The sequence below is a fragment of the Rattus norvegicus genome, chromosome 6 (assembly GCF_036323735.1).
Source record: "Rattus norvegicus strain BN/NHsdMcwi chromosome 6, GRCr8, whole genome shotgun sequence".
NCBI lineage: Eukaryota > Metazoa > Chordata > Mammalia > Rodentia > Muridae > Rattus > Rattus norvegicus.
Window position 1 is genome coordinate 110674470 of NC_086024.1, and position 14924 is coordinate 110689393.

Genomic DNA, 14924 nt, shown 5'->3' on the forward strand with positions numbered 1-14924 from the left:
ACATATTTTTTCCTGGGCTGCTCTTCCCACCATAAATGTTTCTGGATAACAAACCAAATGAAATTTGAGCATTAGGAGCCTTTTGCTTTAAAGTTTAGTGCGATGCTCAGCCAAGAAAAGTAACAGCTGTTGTGCCAAGGAGACGAAGTACAACTCAGCTTTCCTGAGGAAGTTTTGTAGACAAACTGGCATGATCACTTGGAAAAGTCTCCTGGTCAGGACCAAGGAGGTGTGTAGAGCTCTGATTCTTCTCAATACTGTGTATGCACATGCCAGGGTGTGAGGCCTCAGACAGCTTTGTAGTCTCCGTAGCCTGGACTCTGGTCACTAGGCATGCTCAGCAAGTCACTCTGACCTGCAGAGGATCCTTCTTTTAATGGCTTTTTCCCCTTCTGCACTTTCTAAATTTTTACAAACTTCTGGGGGAAATTTTTTTTTTTCTGGCAAGAATGAAATTGGAAAACAGCAGAGGTTATTTCCGTGTAATGTTTCTTATGTCATTTCTGTTAAAAGAACACTTTTAGTTATTTATTTATAGAAGACTCACAGAATTGGAGATTTCCCAAGGCCTAGAACTGTGGGTGTTCTGTCTCTGGGACTGAGGCGGTAGACAGGCCTACTGAAGCACAGCACTCGCTGAGAGTTTAAACGTTTATTTAAACAGAAACGCCACACCACTTCATCCTCATCCTTTCCAGCATCAGGCTAACAAGAAGCTGGCTCTTGAGCCAGTGTTGGCACAGAGGATAGACGCAGGCTATACTGTAACTCAAAGCAGCACTACTGGAAGGCTTCAATCACCCAGCACTGCATGGAGGGCGAGCAGGACAATTTACGAAGATTTAGCTAGAGAGACCATTTGAGACATTTCTGCTGTCTTCACTTTTACTAAACCCAGTGGATGGTTGTGACTTTTGAACTGGTTTTTGTTTGCATAGCTGTTTGGTAGGGAAAAAATCTTATGGCTGTCGTAGGCACAATTCTGGAAAGTGCAAATTGTCTCTAAGGCACAGAACTTAGATTCTCAGCTAGATTAATAGCAAACCTACACTTCCCAAAGGAACAGACTAGAGAAAACGACCGCCATGCTGTACTTGAGCATGACTCCCCAGGACTCCTGCCTGCTTCAAGACTCGCTGTCACCCCCGAGTCAGCAATGCCCACACCTCAGCTCCAGAGCAGAAGCAGCGCTCACACCGAGCACCTCAGACCCTGCCTCTCAGGCCTGCTGAGATGGTAAGCATGAGGACACAGGAACTTGAAAGGCCAGCCAGTCCTGACAAAACCAAAGTTGTACTGACCAAACTGAACCAAAACTCTGACAGGGCTGACTGCCAGACCCTAGAACTTGTAACACCTGGATTGGGCCTTCCTTATTCTGGAAAAAAGCTTCAGTGATGACATCTGTACTACTGTACTGAGCTTCTCAGAACTGAGAAAACAAGGGACATCAGTGATCCCATTGGACAGAGTTGCCCATCCTCAGAGATGGGCTTCTTCCCAGCACCAGCCTTTGTACCACTAGCTTAAGGAAATGGCAAAATTTCTCCTGCATAGGTAGGTCCTCCTGCAATATTAAAAGAGATAGCAAACCTTTTTTTGGTTTGGTTAAATGAAACACTATTAATTTAGCTGTATGTAGCACAGAGGATGTGGTACTTATCAAAGGAGCTGCAGTGGCCTCAAACACAAGCAATCCATTAGACTTGGTGGAAGCACAAGGCTCACATTAAGGGAAACTACCAAATGTCTGCCTGGAAGGTTGGCTCTTCTAGGGCATTTATTGTCTTTGGGAACGGTGGCTTGCTCCTCTCAACAAGAACACAGAGTGAGCTTGCAGCTAATTCCCTCTTACTTGGCAGGTTCTACCTGTCAAGCTTTTGTGACCCCAAGGATTTGGTGCTGGCTTTGGGCTACTCAAGTACAAAAGATGACACTGATTGGTCTGACATGGCTCCAAAACACACCAGAGGGGACAATATTGACTAGACATAGAAAGGGAGTGCTCAGGGTTGATTATCCCAATCAGACCCCTAAGGGCCATGACACTACAGGTACAAAGAAGCCTTCACAGGGACAGAAGACCTCAGTGTCACTGAGGCCCTCTCAGATACCAAGGCAAGGCACTGAAGGAAGTATTACCTCCCCCCATGATTTTCCCCCACAGCTCTATCTACTACTTGATGGTGGTGTAATTTGCTCAGACACCTTTTGTCTTGGAGGAATCCCCCAGAACTGGGAAACCCCATCTTGTACTAACTGTAGCCTCAAAGTTTGGCTATTGTGGTGAGGGACCTGCCCTTTCTCTGCACCTCACTGATGATGTTTCAAACAACCTCCACAGTGAAAGCAATCTAAGCTTCCTCATGAAGCACTCAGCTGCATGAAGTGACCGAACTTCCTGAAAATAAGCTCTAGACTGACTGACTCTACCAGTAAATTTTTCTGGACTCCAGGCTTCTGAGAAGGCATGAATACTTTACCACTCTCTGGAGGAGCCTGGGCAGCCCACTCCATTTTTATAGTTTCCTTCATCCATCCAGATGTGCAATGCCTGGTGCTTAAATCCCAAGGCAGCTTCCAATTAATGATGAAAATGATAAACAGGAAATGAGCTGCTACCAGTGCAATTAAGGTGAGTACTGTGTCTCCTCTTCAAAGGTGGGCTCAAAAGACGAGGGACAGAGCTGCTGTTGCTATGGCAGTCACTGATGACAAAGCCAGGGCCACTGGACCCTTCCATTCTCCCACACAATAAAATCACTCCTAGATCCTATCTAAAAGGCAATGCCACTCTCCAAATGCACAAGGAAAGTGCTTTCGAGCCTCCATCTGCCCTGCGCTCTGTGTCTGCAAGTGAGCAAAGCCAGGGAAGCTGCTCTCTGCACTCAGTAAGTGTGCGGTGAAGTTCTTTGGGTCCCAGTTTCCTGAGGGTTATGTGGGCTCAGGAGACTAGAGGCTAGGCCGACAAGAGTCTGTTCCAAGGAGGCACCAGGAATCTGAATCTAAGTCAGGCTTTGGATCCATTTCCATGTCTTCCTTTGCTGTCTGGGTTCCTCTGGAGTGCATCCCCACCTGTGGAGACAGAGCAGTTTCACATCAGCAACAGTGCTGCTGGCCATGACACCAACACTGTTTTCAATAGTCAAATCTCTCAGGCTTTGCTGTCAGTGGGGAAGGCTCAGGTGGCAGTGTCTTGGAAACAGTATCTTTACACTTAGGCAATAGAGTAACTAGTTGTTCTGGTTTGCCCGGGTCTACAGTGTTTGGGGGATGTAGTATGAAAAGTGAAATGGCCGGGGGTCTTAGTGCACACTTTTAATTCCAGCATGCAGGAGGCAGAAGCAGGAGGGTTGTCTCCATGAGTTGGAAGCCACTCTACATAGTGAGTTCTAGACAAGCCAGGGATACCAAGTGAGAGATCCTGTCTCAAAAACAAAAATAAAAAACCAACCAACCAACCCACCTCACCAGTCCTGGATAAAACAATCCTGATGCCTGCTACAGCTGCCAGTGTAACCTTCTGAAGTATTTCACAAATATTGTTTCTCCTAATCTTCAAAACAACATTACACAGTAGGTTGTATTCACAAAGTAAAGTCTGAACTCACATCCGGGGTAAATGGCAAAGCCAAGGAATGACTCTTCCCTCCCTTCTAGCTGAGTCGAGATGAAGTGATACCAAGAAGCAGCATATGCAAAATATTCCCAAAATACTTAACCTGAACCCAATAAAGCGGTAATTCTAACTTCTAGTTTTCAGAAAGAGCATGTGTGTGCTCATGCCACTGAGTGTGCAGGCAGAAGGACATCTGCTGGGAGGGGATACTTTCCTCCCATTGTTGGTTCTGGGGATTGAACTCAGACGGTCAGGTTTATGTGGCAAGTGTTTTTCTTAGCTGAGCCTTAAGCTGAGCCCAACCTCAAACCATTTTTTAGAATCTACTTTAAAATGGCTCAGCAAGGGCTAGGGATGTAGCTCAGCATCAAGCATTTGCCTACCAGTGTAAGACATTGGGCTCAATCTCCACTGTTGCACACATACAAATGAAATGGTTAAGATTAAGAATGGACTGGGGCAGTGGTGGGCACATCTTTAACCCCAGCATTCAGGAGGCAGAGGCAGGTGGATCTCCCAAGTTTGAGCTCAGCCTGGTCTACTCAAAAAGTTCCAGGAAAGCCAGCAACACAAAAACCCTGTTTCAAAACAAAACAACCAACCAACAAAAGATAATACAAGAATGTATACATACCTACCAAATAGAGAAACACGTGAGTTATTACTGAGCCTCCATGGTAGGCATACCATGCTCATTATGACCTTTAAACATTTTCACAATCAAAGTGGGAAAGCCAGACGATTTGTAACAGAAAACAATGGAAGTTAGGTGTTAAAAATGGTAAGCCCAGGTACCTGAACTAGGTGGGTCCAAGGCTCCTGGAATCAAGTGCCAAGTCCCATCTTTGAGAGACAGGGAATCACAAAAGGCTAAGTCTAGTTCGCACCTCATGGCTTGTTTCTGTGACCTTTGAAAGCAGGTTTAGAATTCAATTACTCTCTAATGAGTGCTCTCACCTGCTGGCCTCCTTCCAGTCTCTTGTTGAGCTTTTGGAGCTGAGTAACAATCTGGAGGTTTTCTTGCTGGAGCTTCTGCTGCTCATCCAGACACTTTAACACCAGGCCCTGCAGCCTCTCAACCTCCACTTGCAGAGCACTGCATGCACAGGCAGGAGAGGTCAATGCTTTCCCAACACACGGCACTGCAGGATTCAGCCGGGGGGGCTAGGGACAAGGAGATAATGCAGAGGATGTGCCACGGCTCCCCAGTACAGACAGCTTTTCCGTTAACCAGCACAGTAATACAAAAATACACAAAAATAGGTGCAAATGAAGCAAAAGCATGCCTGGATTCCAGTGCACTCGGTACTGACAGGACAAGGGGCCCCCGTGCCTCGGGCTCACAGGACAGGCCCCGTGCCTCAGACCCATCAGGCTGCACGATCCCCTATTTGGGAGGATTTTTGAATGTTCCACTTTAGTGCTGAGGTGAAGAAGTTCTGATCACAGTGAGGTTCATAAAACGTAGATGGTCACACTGTGTCTGAGAGTCCAGAAGAGTTTGTGAAGAAAACCGACAAGACAATTTAGGAAGGCTAACACAGACAGGGAAATGCTCACTCTCAAGTTTTAAAGGCTTGGTTACCGCTCTCCTGGGAAGGCTTTCAGTTATTCTAGTTGGGATTTTTCTCCTGTATATACTTTTTAAAAAGAGCAGGTCAGAGCCAGGTGTGGAGAGGCAGAGGCAGTTGGATTTCTTGTGAGTTTGAGGCCAGCCTGGTGTACAAAGTGAATTCCAGGGCAGCCAGAGCCACACAGAGAAACCCTGCCTCTTAAAACCAAAGTAGAATAAAATAAAAATAGAATAAAAGCAGGCCAGCAAAAAACAGCCGACAGGTCAATGCTGGCCTACTTTGTAAATAAAACTTTATTGAAACATAGGCCCACTCATCCATTATGTATCACGGGTTGAACATCCCTAACTTGAAAATCCTAAATGCTCTTAAAACCAAACCTGTTTGAACACTGAAGTGATACCATGAGTGGAAAACATCACACCCAGGCTCATGAGATGGCCTGAGTTCAGAACAGGTCTATTAAAATATGACACAAAACAACCTCCAATCACAAGATGGCCTACAAGCTATGTTTACATATCATTATGTATATGCAGATATCCCAAAATCCACCAAAACATGAGATTTAAGACTTCTGGGTCCCAATCATTTGGATAAGAGATAATCTGTATCTGTGACTGCTTTTGTGCTATGGGATCAGAGTTGTAGTGGCAAAGGATTTGTGTAACCCAAAGTCACGTAATAATGTTGTGGCTTCTCTAGAAATGTGATGTTCTCTGCTTTAGTTACTGATTTATGGTTTCATTTCTACCAAGGTTGGCTGTAGATGTGCTGTTCTTTCAGTAGACTCCAGGCATTACTCCTTACACACAGCTCAACAACTCATGGTGCCATCCAAACTGAGTCTGGATGCTGGGAACGTGGCTATCTGTGAAACCTTCTTAGCATGTACAGATCTCTGGGTTGGACCCCACACTGCATAACTGGAAATATGGCACATGCTTATATCACTTTTGGGGAGATGGAGGCAGGAGAAACAGGGAAGTTAAAGGTCACCCTTCATCCTTGGCTGAGCTACAGAAACAAACCATCACAACACAACAAAAAGACCATTTGGAAATTATGGTTCAGTTTGGTACTCCTGAGGAAGAGAGGAAGAAATGATCCTCTGGTGCCGTAAGGTAGAGTGGCTCTTAGAACTACCAAGAGACAGTGTAGCACGAGGCCAGAAAGCAAGAGGACGCGATGAAGCCCGGAGACCTAAGAACTCATAGCCCACTGCCTACCAAGCTGAGGTTACAGAATTAGCTCAGTTACCCAGGCTCCTACTGCAGGCTGGTGTTCCGGAGGGACTTCAGATGCGACTTTGAGTCCTTGCAGCTCTTCATAGGGTAGAGTGTCCTTCTCAGATTGTGAAAATGCTGCACTTAGGGGAGTTGGGCTGTCAGGCATGGGGATGAACTCAGCATTTTCCAGCTCCTAGGCATACAAGAAAGAATTTCAACAGTTTGCTGCAGCAAGTTCCTTTCTCCCACGTTCCCTGCAGCTTTCACTTTCACTCTGCTGTGACAGCAGCACCCTCTAGTGGGACAGAATGGTGGTGGACCACATATATTGCCTAACCTGGAACCAAACTGCTGTCCCTTCAGTGATGCAAACTCAAGTTCAACAACAGTTGCTATCTGGTTTATTTTCCCAACACAATTCTACACACACTATCTGCTGGTGAGGAGGCCTGAAGGCAAGGCACTGAGGCCCCCTGCCAGGCTGCTAGAGGCTGAGGCTGGAGGTGTGCTGCTTCCTCTGTTCTCCATCCTCAGTTAAGTCCTAACGGATGAAGAGCTTTCAATATGTAGACCACTACCACCCCTTTTTTGTAAAAAATTAAAAATTCCACCATGTGTAGAGACACGAGCCTTTAATCACAGTACTTAGGAGGCAGAGGCTTTGAGTCTGGAGCCAGACTGACGTACACAGTGAGCTCCAGGCCAGCCAGCAGGGGATCCATAACTGCAAATGTTGTTGGCCATGCACACATGCTAGTGACTGGGTCAAGAAGAATATACCAAGAGGTGGGTTAAAGGCACCAATCAAATCTGGCAATTTCATCACTCCGAGAAATAACCACTATTATAGTGGCACCTAGTGTAGTCTTCCACATTCTTCTATGCAATGTATTGTCTGAAAAAATAAGGTCTTGCTGACAGAAACTCAATCTTTTCATATAAAATAGTTTACTTTTTAAACTTTTTGTACCTTACCTTCAATATACTATATTTCTATTGTAAGGCATTTCACCTGCTCAAAATTTTAGTTCTATGAAGTGAAAGGTCAGCAGTGAGCTGGATCTTAGCACAAGTACACTGCAAAAACATGCCTTCAACTCCGTTTAAACTCTTTCTGTATTTTATCCTTAGGAAGTGTCCACAGCAGTTCATTCCTTAGCACTTTAAAGCTGTCTGTGCAGTGCTCCCCTCCCTGTAGTGATGCCTACTCCAAACCACAGGCTACCCAAAGGCTCAGTGCCAGGAATGCGCTACCTCTTTAGGAGTTGGCAAGTGAGGGCCCACAGACCCCAAGCAGTGCAGGCTGTGGCCAGTATTCTTGTTATCCTCTAGAACGTGATAGTAAAACCCTACACTCACTAGAGACAGAGGCAGGAAGCTCTGTGAGTTCAGTGCCAGCCTGACCTACATAGTGAGTCCTAGGACAGCCAGGGGTACAAGTAAGACCTTGTATTTAAAACAAAGCAAAACAAACCCTATTGCTGAAGACATCACACAGTTGAGTTATAAAACAGAGAAAGCAAGCTGATACTCTTTTTGAAGTCTTTTCACAACTGGCAAGTGTTCACACCACTGAAAGTCACCACTACAGATACCACCACCAGAGAGAAAATGTAATCATGTGGGTGTGCGAGTCCTTCAAACTAGAACAACAGCCTGGCAAGACATGCTGACTGCTGCACAGAGGTGTGGGTATTACTGGAGCGAGTAACCACTGTCCGACTGAATTTAAGGTCTGCTTCACAGTTGAGTCCCTTATCTGGCATTGTTACTGGGGCCACAAACACAGCACGACAGGTCATAGGCCCTAGGGGAGCACCTACCACTATTACTCTGTTAAATGGGCACAGTATTAAACTGGCCCCTCATGACCTACTGCTGTGCTCACAGATGGCCATGTCTTTTAACCTTCCTCAGAGAAGCTGCTTTTGGCAGTGTTTAGTGATTCACAGAGACCTGCACAACTGGTAATGGAGCAGACAATGAGACCGAAGAGTTCATAGCTCTAAAGAGGATCTGAGAATCATATCCTGTCATCCCAAGGCTCGGGGATCACTGTGGAAGAGGAGGCAGGACTATAGGAGCCAGAGGCTCTAGAGGACTCTGAGAATGAACAGGCGTTCCCTAGACACGGAAGGCCAGTTGCATATTAAGTTCACAGCAATTGTGATGGCATGCCTAAGACCTGGGCAAACTCAAGCCCAAGCAAATCCCAGCCCCAGATGAAGAGTGGAAGTGGGAATAAAATCCCACTCCTAGCTAAGGACTTAATTGGCAACTGCTAGTTGTTAGGAGAGGAAGAATCAGTCTTCTGAAAGGTGGGCTCCTAGTAGGTTAACTATACTCCAGTGGAAGGACATATATCCAAGAGATATGGGCAGCACAAACTACTCAAAGGGCCTAAAAAAAAGAAGGGGGCAGATAAAGCTGGGTTCTTTGGGAGGGGAATGGATATAAAAGAGTTGGAGGGAGGAATTAAATACGATGAAAATAGAAATGCACAAAATTTTCAAAGAACTAATAAAAAATGAAAAAAACCTTTCACAATAGGTTATAAAAACAAAAAGATGTTATATGCATTTACTTTACTTTAATATGCAGGCATGACAGAGCTAGGCCACTGATGGCCTGTGCCTTTAGTCCCAGCACTTGGGAAACAGAGACAAGTGGGAGTCTGTGAGTTCTAAGCCAGCCAGGGATACAAACTGAGACCTAGTTTTAAAATAAAATATAGACATCTTCTTCGCAGGTGGGACGGTGAAGCCTTGACTCCTGTCTAAATTAGTAGGGCACAAGAAAGTGAGACCTTGGCAGTCCTTACTGGCTCCTGCTACAGGCTTAGCTGAAGTATCTGTTCCAAGGGAATTACCTTCCGAAGCCAGCCAGGACAGGAGCTGCTAGCCCCACAACTGTTTCCCACAGCCTCTGTGGGGCTGATTAAACCTTCCATTCCACGGTCTGCTTCCATTGTTCCTCGGAAACCTCCACTTGGATCTGGAGTTTCAGATTCCTGCTGACTATCTTCCTCTTCACCCCCGCCACCACCAATGCGGCCGCCTGGGCTGGAGCTCTGAACCACTGGTGGGTGTGGAGCACAGGAAAGAAAGAGCTTCGTTAGGCCACAAAGAGAGTCACCGCCTGACACCTCACTTATTCCCACAAAAGTTTTTACATAGCATTTAAATTTATAAAAAATATTCTAAAAGGATTTTTAAAATTTTATGTGTGTGGGTGGTTTTGGCTATGTGTATGTCTAGGTGCCATGCACATGCACGCCCTTGGACGTCAGAAGAGGGCGTCAGATCTTCTGGAACTAGAGTCGCAGATGCTTGTCAGCAGCCATTTGAGTGCTAGGAACCAAACCCCAGTTCTCTGTAAAATCCACAGGTCCTCTTAACTGCTGAACTGTCTTTCCAGCTCTGCATTAGATTAAAAGTTATTACATAGATTTATGTATTATGTGTATGCATGTGGGCATGTGTGTGCCACACTGTCCATGTAGAGGTCAGAAGACCATCTACAGAGGTTAATTCTCTTTTTCTACCACGTGAGTCCCAGGACTGAACTCAGGTTGTCATGATGGCAGTATAAGCCTTTCCTCCGTGAGCATCTTACAGGCCTACACTTCTACTCCATCTACTCTACCTACCTACCTGCCTGCCTGCCTGCCTGCCTGCCTGCCTACCTACTTACCTACCTACCTACCTACCTACCTACCTACCTACCTACCTACCTACCTGCTTACCTACCTGCTTATTTTGGTTTTTCGAGACAAGGTTTCTTTGTGTAGCCCTAGCTGTCCTGGAACGTGCTCTGAAGATCAGGCTGGCCTCTCAAACTCATAGAAATCCACCTGCCTCTGTCTCCCAAGTGTTGGAATTAAAGGTGTTCTCCATCAATACTCAGTTTGCAAATTTTAATTTTTGAGACAGGATCTTTATGTCAGCCAGGCTGGCCTTGAACTTCTGATCTCACTACTGCCATACCTTCTTAGTGCTAGGATTATAAGCAGGTGCCACCAGGCCAGGCTTACATATATGGTGCTATAATCACCGTAATCCATTTCCATGATCTAAGTCTTCACGCGTCTCTGGTAGGTAAACACACTGCAGTGTCCTCCACTAGTACTGTCTTATGTAAAAAGCTGTTCAGCAGTGAGCCAAGCACCTCTTAAGTTTCCCCCAAAAGGAAGATGGATTCTGAAATGTCTGTACATACCTGACTTCTCACGGGTGAAAAGCAGAACAGTTTAGTTTTCTGGCATGGTCCCAAGTAACAGAGAACCAGGAAGAAAATTATAGTGGGGAAGCTATCAGAGGGTTTAGGCGATTTTCCTAAGTTGAAAGTTAATAACTGACTTTTTCTTCAGAGGGCCTATTTTGAAGGTAAATTTTGTTTGCTTTTTGGAGACAGGGTCTTACTGTGTGGCTCTGGCTGGCCTGGAACTTGCTATATACACACATTTGACCTCAAACTCACTTGCCCCTGTCTCCCAAGTGCTGTAGATTTTTAAAGACCAGGCTGCCTGGAAGACCGTGGGAGTACAGGCTGATACGGAATACGAATGTCCACGACGATGTGGACCAAGTCTCTTACCTGCTACCACACATAACGCAGGCAGAGAAGACAAGGCACCCTGATAACAATGCCAAGGCCTCAACACTCACCAGAATGCAACCTTCTTAGCCTCTTAGCCACAATTCCTTAACACAAAGACCAAACTGGTGCCTGGGGCACGGCTGCTTACCAGTTCCGATGGATAGGCCACTGCTGTTAGAACGGATGGTCTTGGAATTCAATACTTTCTCTGAGGAGAAATATGCAGTAGGTAAGCACTTTGTACAGACACTGAGAGGAAGAGTGAAGGGAGATGGGACAGGAAGAAACCATCATTGCGACACCGACTCCCGGTAACCCAGACTCACTATTAAAAGTGAGTCTCAAGTAACCCAGACTCACTATTAGAAGTGAGTCTCACGAGTGAGCACTTTGTGAGCTACTGTACTCAGTGTCTATACTGGGAATTTTCTGTGTTCCTAGAAGCATCATGGATGCTTTACAAAGTAGCAGTATCTGCATCTGACCCCAGAGATCCTGATTAAGCTGGTCAAGGGTGGTGCAGGACTAAGATTTATAAAAGCCAAGCTTTTATCATGTACTTCAAAGCACTCTGTATGCAAAAAGCATTTGGAAACATTTTTTAAAAGGAATTACTAAATGTTTATCAAGAAAATACAAATACAGATAATACATTATGAAATGGAAGTAATACATTCTATGGCGTAGATGAATGTTGGGGGGAAGACTCCAAAACTGTTCCATTTAAAAAAGGTCCCAACTGATGGTGGTGGAACAGGCTGCAGTTCTTGCCCTCACGAGGTGGAGGCAGGTTAGGAACTCAAGGTTGTTCTTGGCTACTAAGTACTGAGGCTAGACCGAGTTACAAGGCCCTGACGAAACAGTCCAACAGAGAAGAAACAGTGGATGCCTAACTTGGGAAATGACAATGTTCTGTTCCTGTCACTCTGCATGACATCTTTATCTAGCACAAGGCTCAAGGAAGCAGCCTCTGCTTCAGGGTACTTCCAACAATGTCACTACTAGTACCGTCCACAGGTGTGAGTCAATCCTGTCTAAGCCACCCCACCTCCACATAGATGAAACCCTTACCAACAATAAGAATGGTGTGCCAGCCACGGCAAGAAAGGTCTGGGACATGATGCAGAGATCCAAAAATAGGCCGAGGCCAGGAGGTACAGATATCAGAGCCATGTGGTCTCTCTGTGGGAGTCATTGCCAGGCGGCCGTTACCACCATTACCCCAGGCAAAAATGTGATTATCTAGAAAAGAATTAAAGAGCACATTGATGGGACACGACTTTTCCAATTCTATGGCTATCCCACAGTTACACCCTGAATCTAGAGAGAAGTCCTACAAAGTGAGGGAAAAGCTAATACTTTCTATATATAGGTAATATATAGGTATATATAGGTAAAAATGACTGCTGCTCCTACGTCTGCCATTCACTCACTCACTCACTCACTCATTCACTCACTGATTCAAATAAGTATGAGAATTTACTCGATGGCAAGTGTTTCTCAAGGTGTCTGAGGCAGGACACAAAGTTAAGCCCTTGTTCCTGTGTAGTCAGTGAAGAGAATGGCAACAAACAAATAGCTCTCTCCTATTTCAGACAAGGCAAGTGCTATGAAAGAAGGGGGTTGGTGTGACAGTGAAGGCCGTGAGTAACAGCAGGACTTCATCATTTCAGAGAAGCAGTCAGACAAATACTCTTTGACACTTGAGCACTCATCTAGCGGAACTGAGGGAGTTGTCGGCAGACACAGGCAGGAACAAAGGCACACAGGTGCAGCTTTGCACAACAGGGAACAAGGAGGTCTTATTCCCTCCTTGTTCCTTCTTTACTTAGAAGAAAAGTAAGGGAGAAGTCAGGGGGAGGAGAGGTCTGGTCACATGGGACCATGCAGGCCTGACTGCTGTACCAAACCAAGAGAGGCTCTGGGCAGGAAGTATTTAAGAGGATTCCAAGGCAATGATGAGAACCAACTGCAAAAGAGCAAAGGCGGAAGCAGAATGCAGCTCAAGTCTTGGGACTTGCTGGGATTATGCTGAAGAGAGTCAACGGGACTTGCTGAGGAAGAATGGGGGGGCATGCAGGATGGAGCTGGCCGACCTAAGAAGTCTGCCAAGACTCACAGTGCTTGACCTGCCAATACCAGAAATCTGATTCGTATTAACTTAGGCTTTCTCTCCTTCTCCCTTCCCCTGCTCACAAAAGGGCATGTGACGGATGATCTTTTGGACAGCAGATACGCACTCATCTGTAATACAGGGGCTATACTGCCACTCTAGCTTTTGTTATCCATGCTGAAGGGCTGTGGTAAATGTCTGAAGGTCAGAGATGGTGGGACAGCTGCAAGGTACAGAGGGGAACTGAAAGGCACGAGCTCCTGGTGGAGAAGACTGAGTCCAGGGAAGAAGTTGGATGTTTCTCTACCCTGCTTTTCCCACACATCCAGCCAGTGCTGATCGGAATGTGGGATCAACATTGGTGTTGAACAAGACAGACAGAAGTGCTCAATGAAAAAAAAAAAAAAAAAGAAGTGCTCAATGATTCTGGAAATATTTTACCAAAAATGTTAAATGACAGTGAAATTAGGTGAACTTAGAAATCTGGCCTTTAAAAAAATTTACTCTATCAGACATAAAACATATGCCAGTTACATAAAAAACTTCTTCCAGAATTCAAACCTGTCTGGAAGGCTTGAGAAACATAGGCACTTACCATCGGTGGCAGCGATGGTGAACTCATCGCCACAGGAGACCCTGATCACTTGCTTCCCACCAAGGGGTCCCCCCAACAGGTTGATTCCCAGGCGCTTCTTATAATTCCCAACACCCAGCTGCCCACACTTATTACAGCCAAAAGTCAGCAACCGGCCTCGCTCTGAGAGAGAAGCAAAAATAAAGGGCAATCACAAATGGGTCATGAAACACAGAAGACGGTACAGCAATGCAGACTCCTGCACTAGAACGTGTACATATCAAGTTACCCATGTGACCTTGAGGCGAGGGTATCTAGGTGGTGTGACCAATCAGAACCTTAATTTAGAATACTTATAGTAAGGGCCAATTAGAGACCATAGAATTCAGATGTTAGAAATATGTTTTTTTTAAGAGTATTTATGGCTGGGCATAGTGGTGCACAACAGCTTTAATCCCAACATTCGGGAGGCAGAAGCAGGCAGATCTCTGAGAGTTTAACAGCCTGCTCTACAACAAGAGTTTCAGGACAATGTTCAGTCAAATATTTGAGACACAGAGAAACCCTGGCTTAAAAAACAAAACAAAGATAATTTATTAATTGACTTTATGTGTGTATGTCTCTCTGTGTATATGCCACATGTTTGGGTGCCCTCAGAGGTCTGAAGAGGGCATCAGATCCCCTGAAGCTGGAGTTAATAGTCAGTTATGAGCAGTCAAAAGTGGATGCTGGTAAAGATGCTTGGGTTCTCTGGACAATCAGCAAAGACTGTTAACCCCTGAGCCATCTTTCCAGTCTAAAGTGTGGTGTACTTATTAAAGTGCACATTTATCTTGCACTTAAAAAGATCATTTTTAAAAAATCTGTACTTGAATGCCTGATTTGTTAGTGAGTTAATATTGAATACTAGGGAGAAGTCAGAAGAGATATCAAGAAAGCTAACACCCTATAGCACAGAGCACCCGAGTTCTGAGGGCATGCACCCAGCTGAGCCTGCTTACCATCAATAGCAGCCGTGTGAGTCTTGCCTGGAGCAATGGTACGGATTTTGTAAAAGGATAACTGTTTGGCCAAGGTAAAGGAGGTCGTGTAGGGAACTTCGTGGTATGCCTGAGACAAGTAAAACAGAGCAACAGGGTCATGAAGCAAAGGGTGGGACGGTGATGGCGGGGACAGGCTGAGGATGGAAAAGTCTTTTCAAGCAAATTCTAAGAGA

The 14924-nt window shown here is 45.4% G+C and overlaps 1 protein-coding gene across 1 annotated transcript in view; it reads right to left on the minus strand.

The window, feature by feature from the left end:
• Positions 1 to 637: 637 nt before the first annotated feature.
• Nek9 (NIMA-related kinase 9) overlaps positions 638 to 14924 on the minus strand; it is a 40480-nt gene continuing 26193 nt past the window's right edge. The window contains exons 15-22 of the mRNA NM_001106747.2: positions 14710 to 14818; positions 13730 to 13891; positions 12093 to 12263; positions 11170 to 11229; positions 9292 to 9500; positions 6454 to 6615; positions 4577 to 4783; positions 638 to 3075 (exon numbers count right to left, since the gene is read on the minus strand). Of these exons, the coding sequence (NP_001100217.2) occupies positions 2953 to 3075; positions 4577 to 4783; positions 6454 to 6615; positions 9292 to 9500; positions 11170 to 11229; positions 12093 to 12263; positions 13730 to 13891; positions 14710 to 14818 (1203 nt within the window). The 3' untranslated portion in view covers positions 638 to 2952. The remainder of the gene's footprint in view (positions 3076 to 4576; positions 4784 to 6453; positions 6616 to 9291; positions 9501 to 11169; positions 11230 to 12092; positions 12264 to 13729; positions 13892 to 14709; positions 14819 to 14924) is intronic.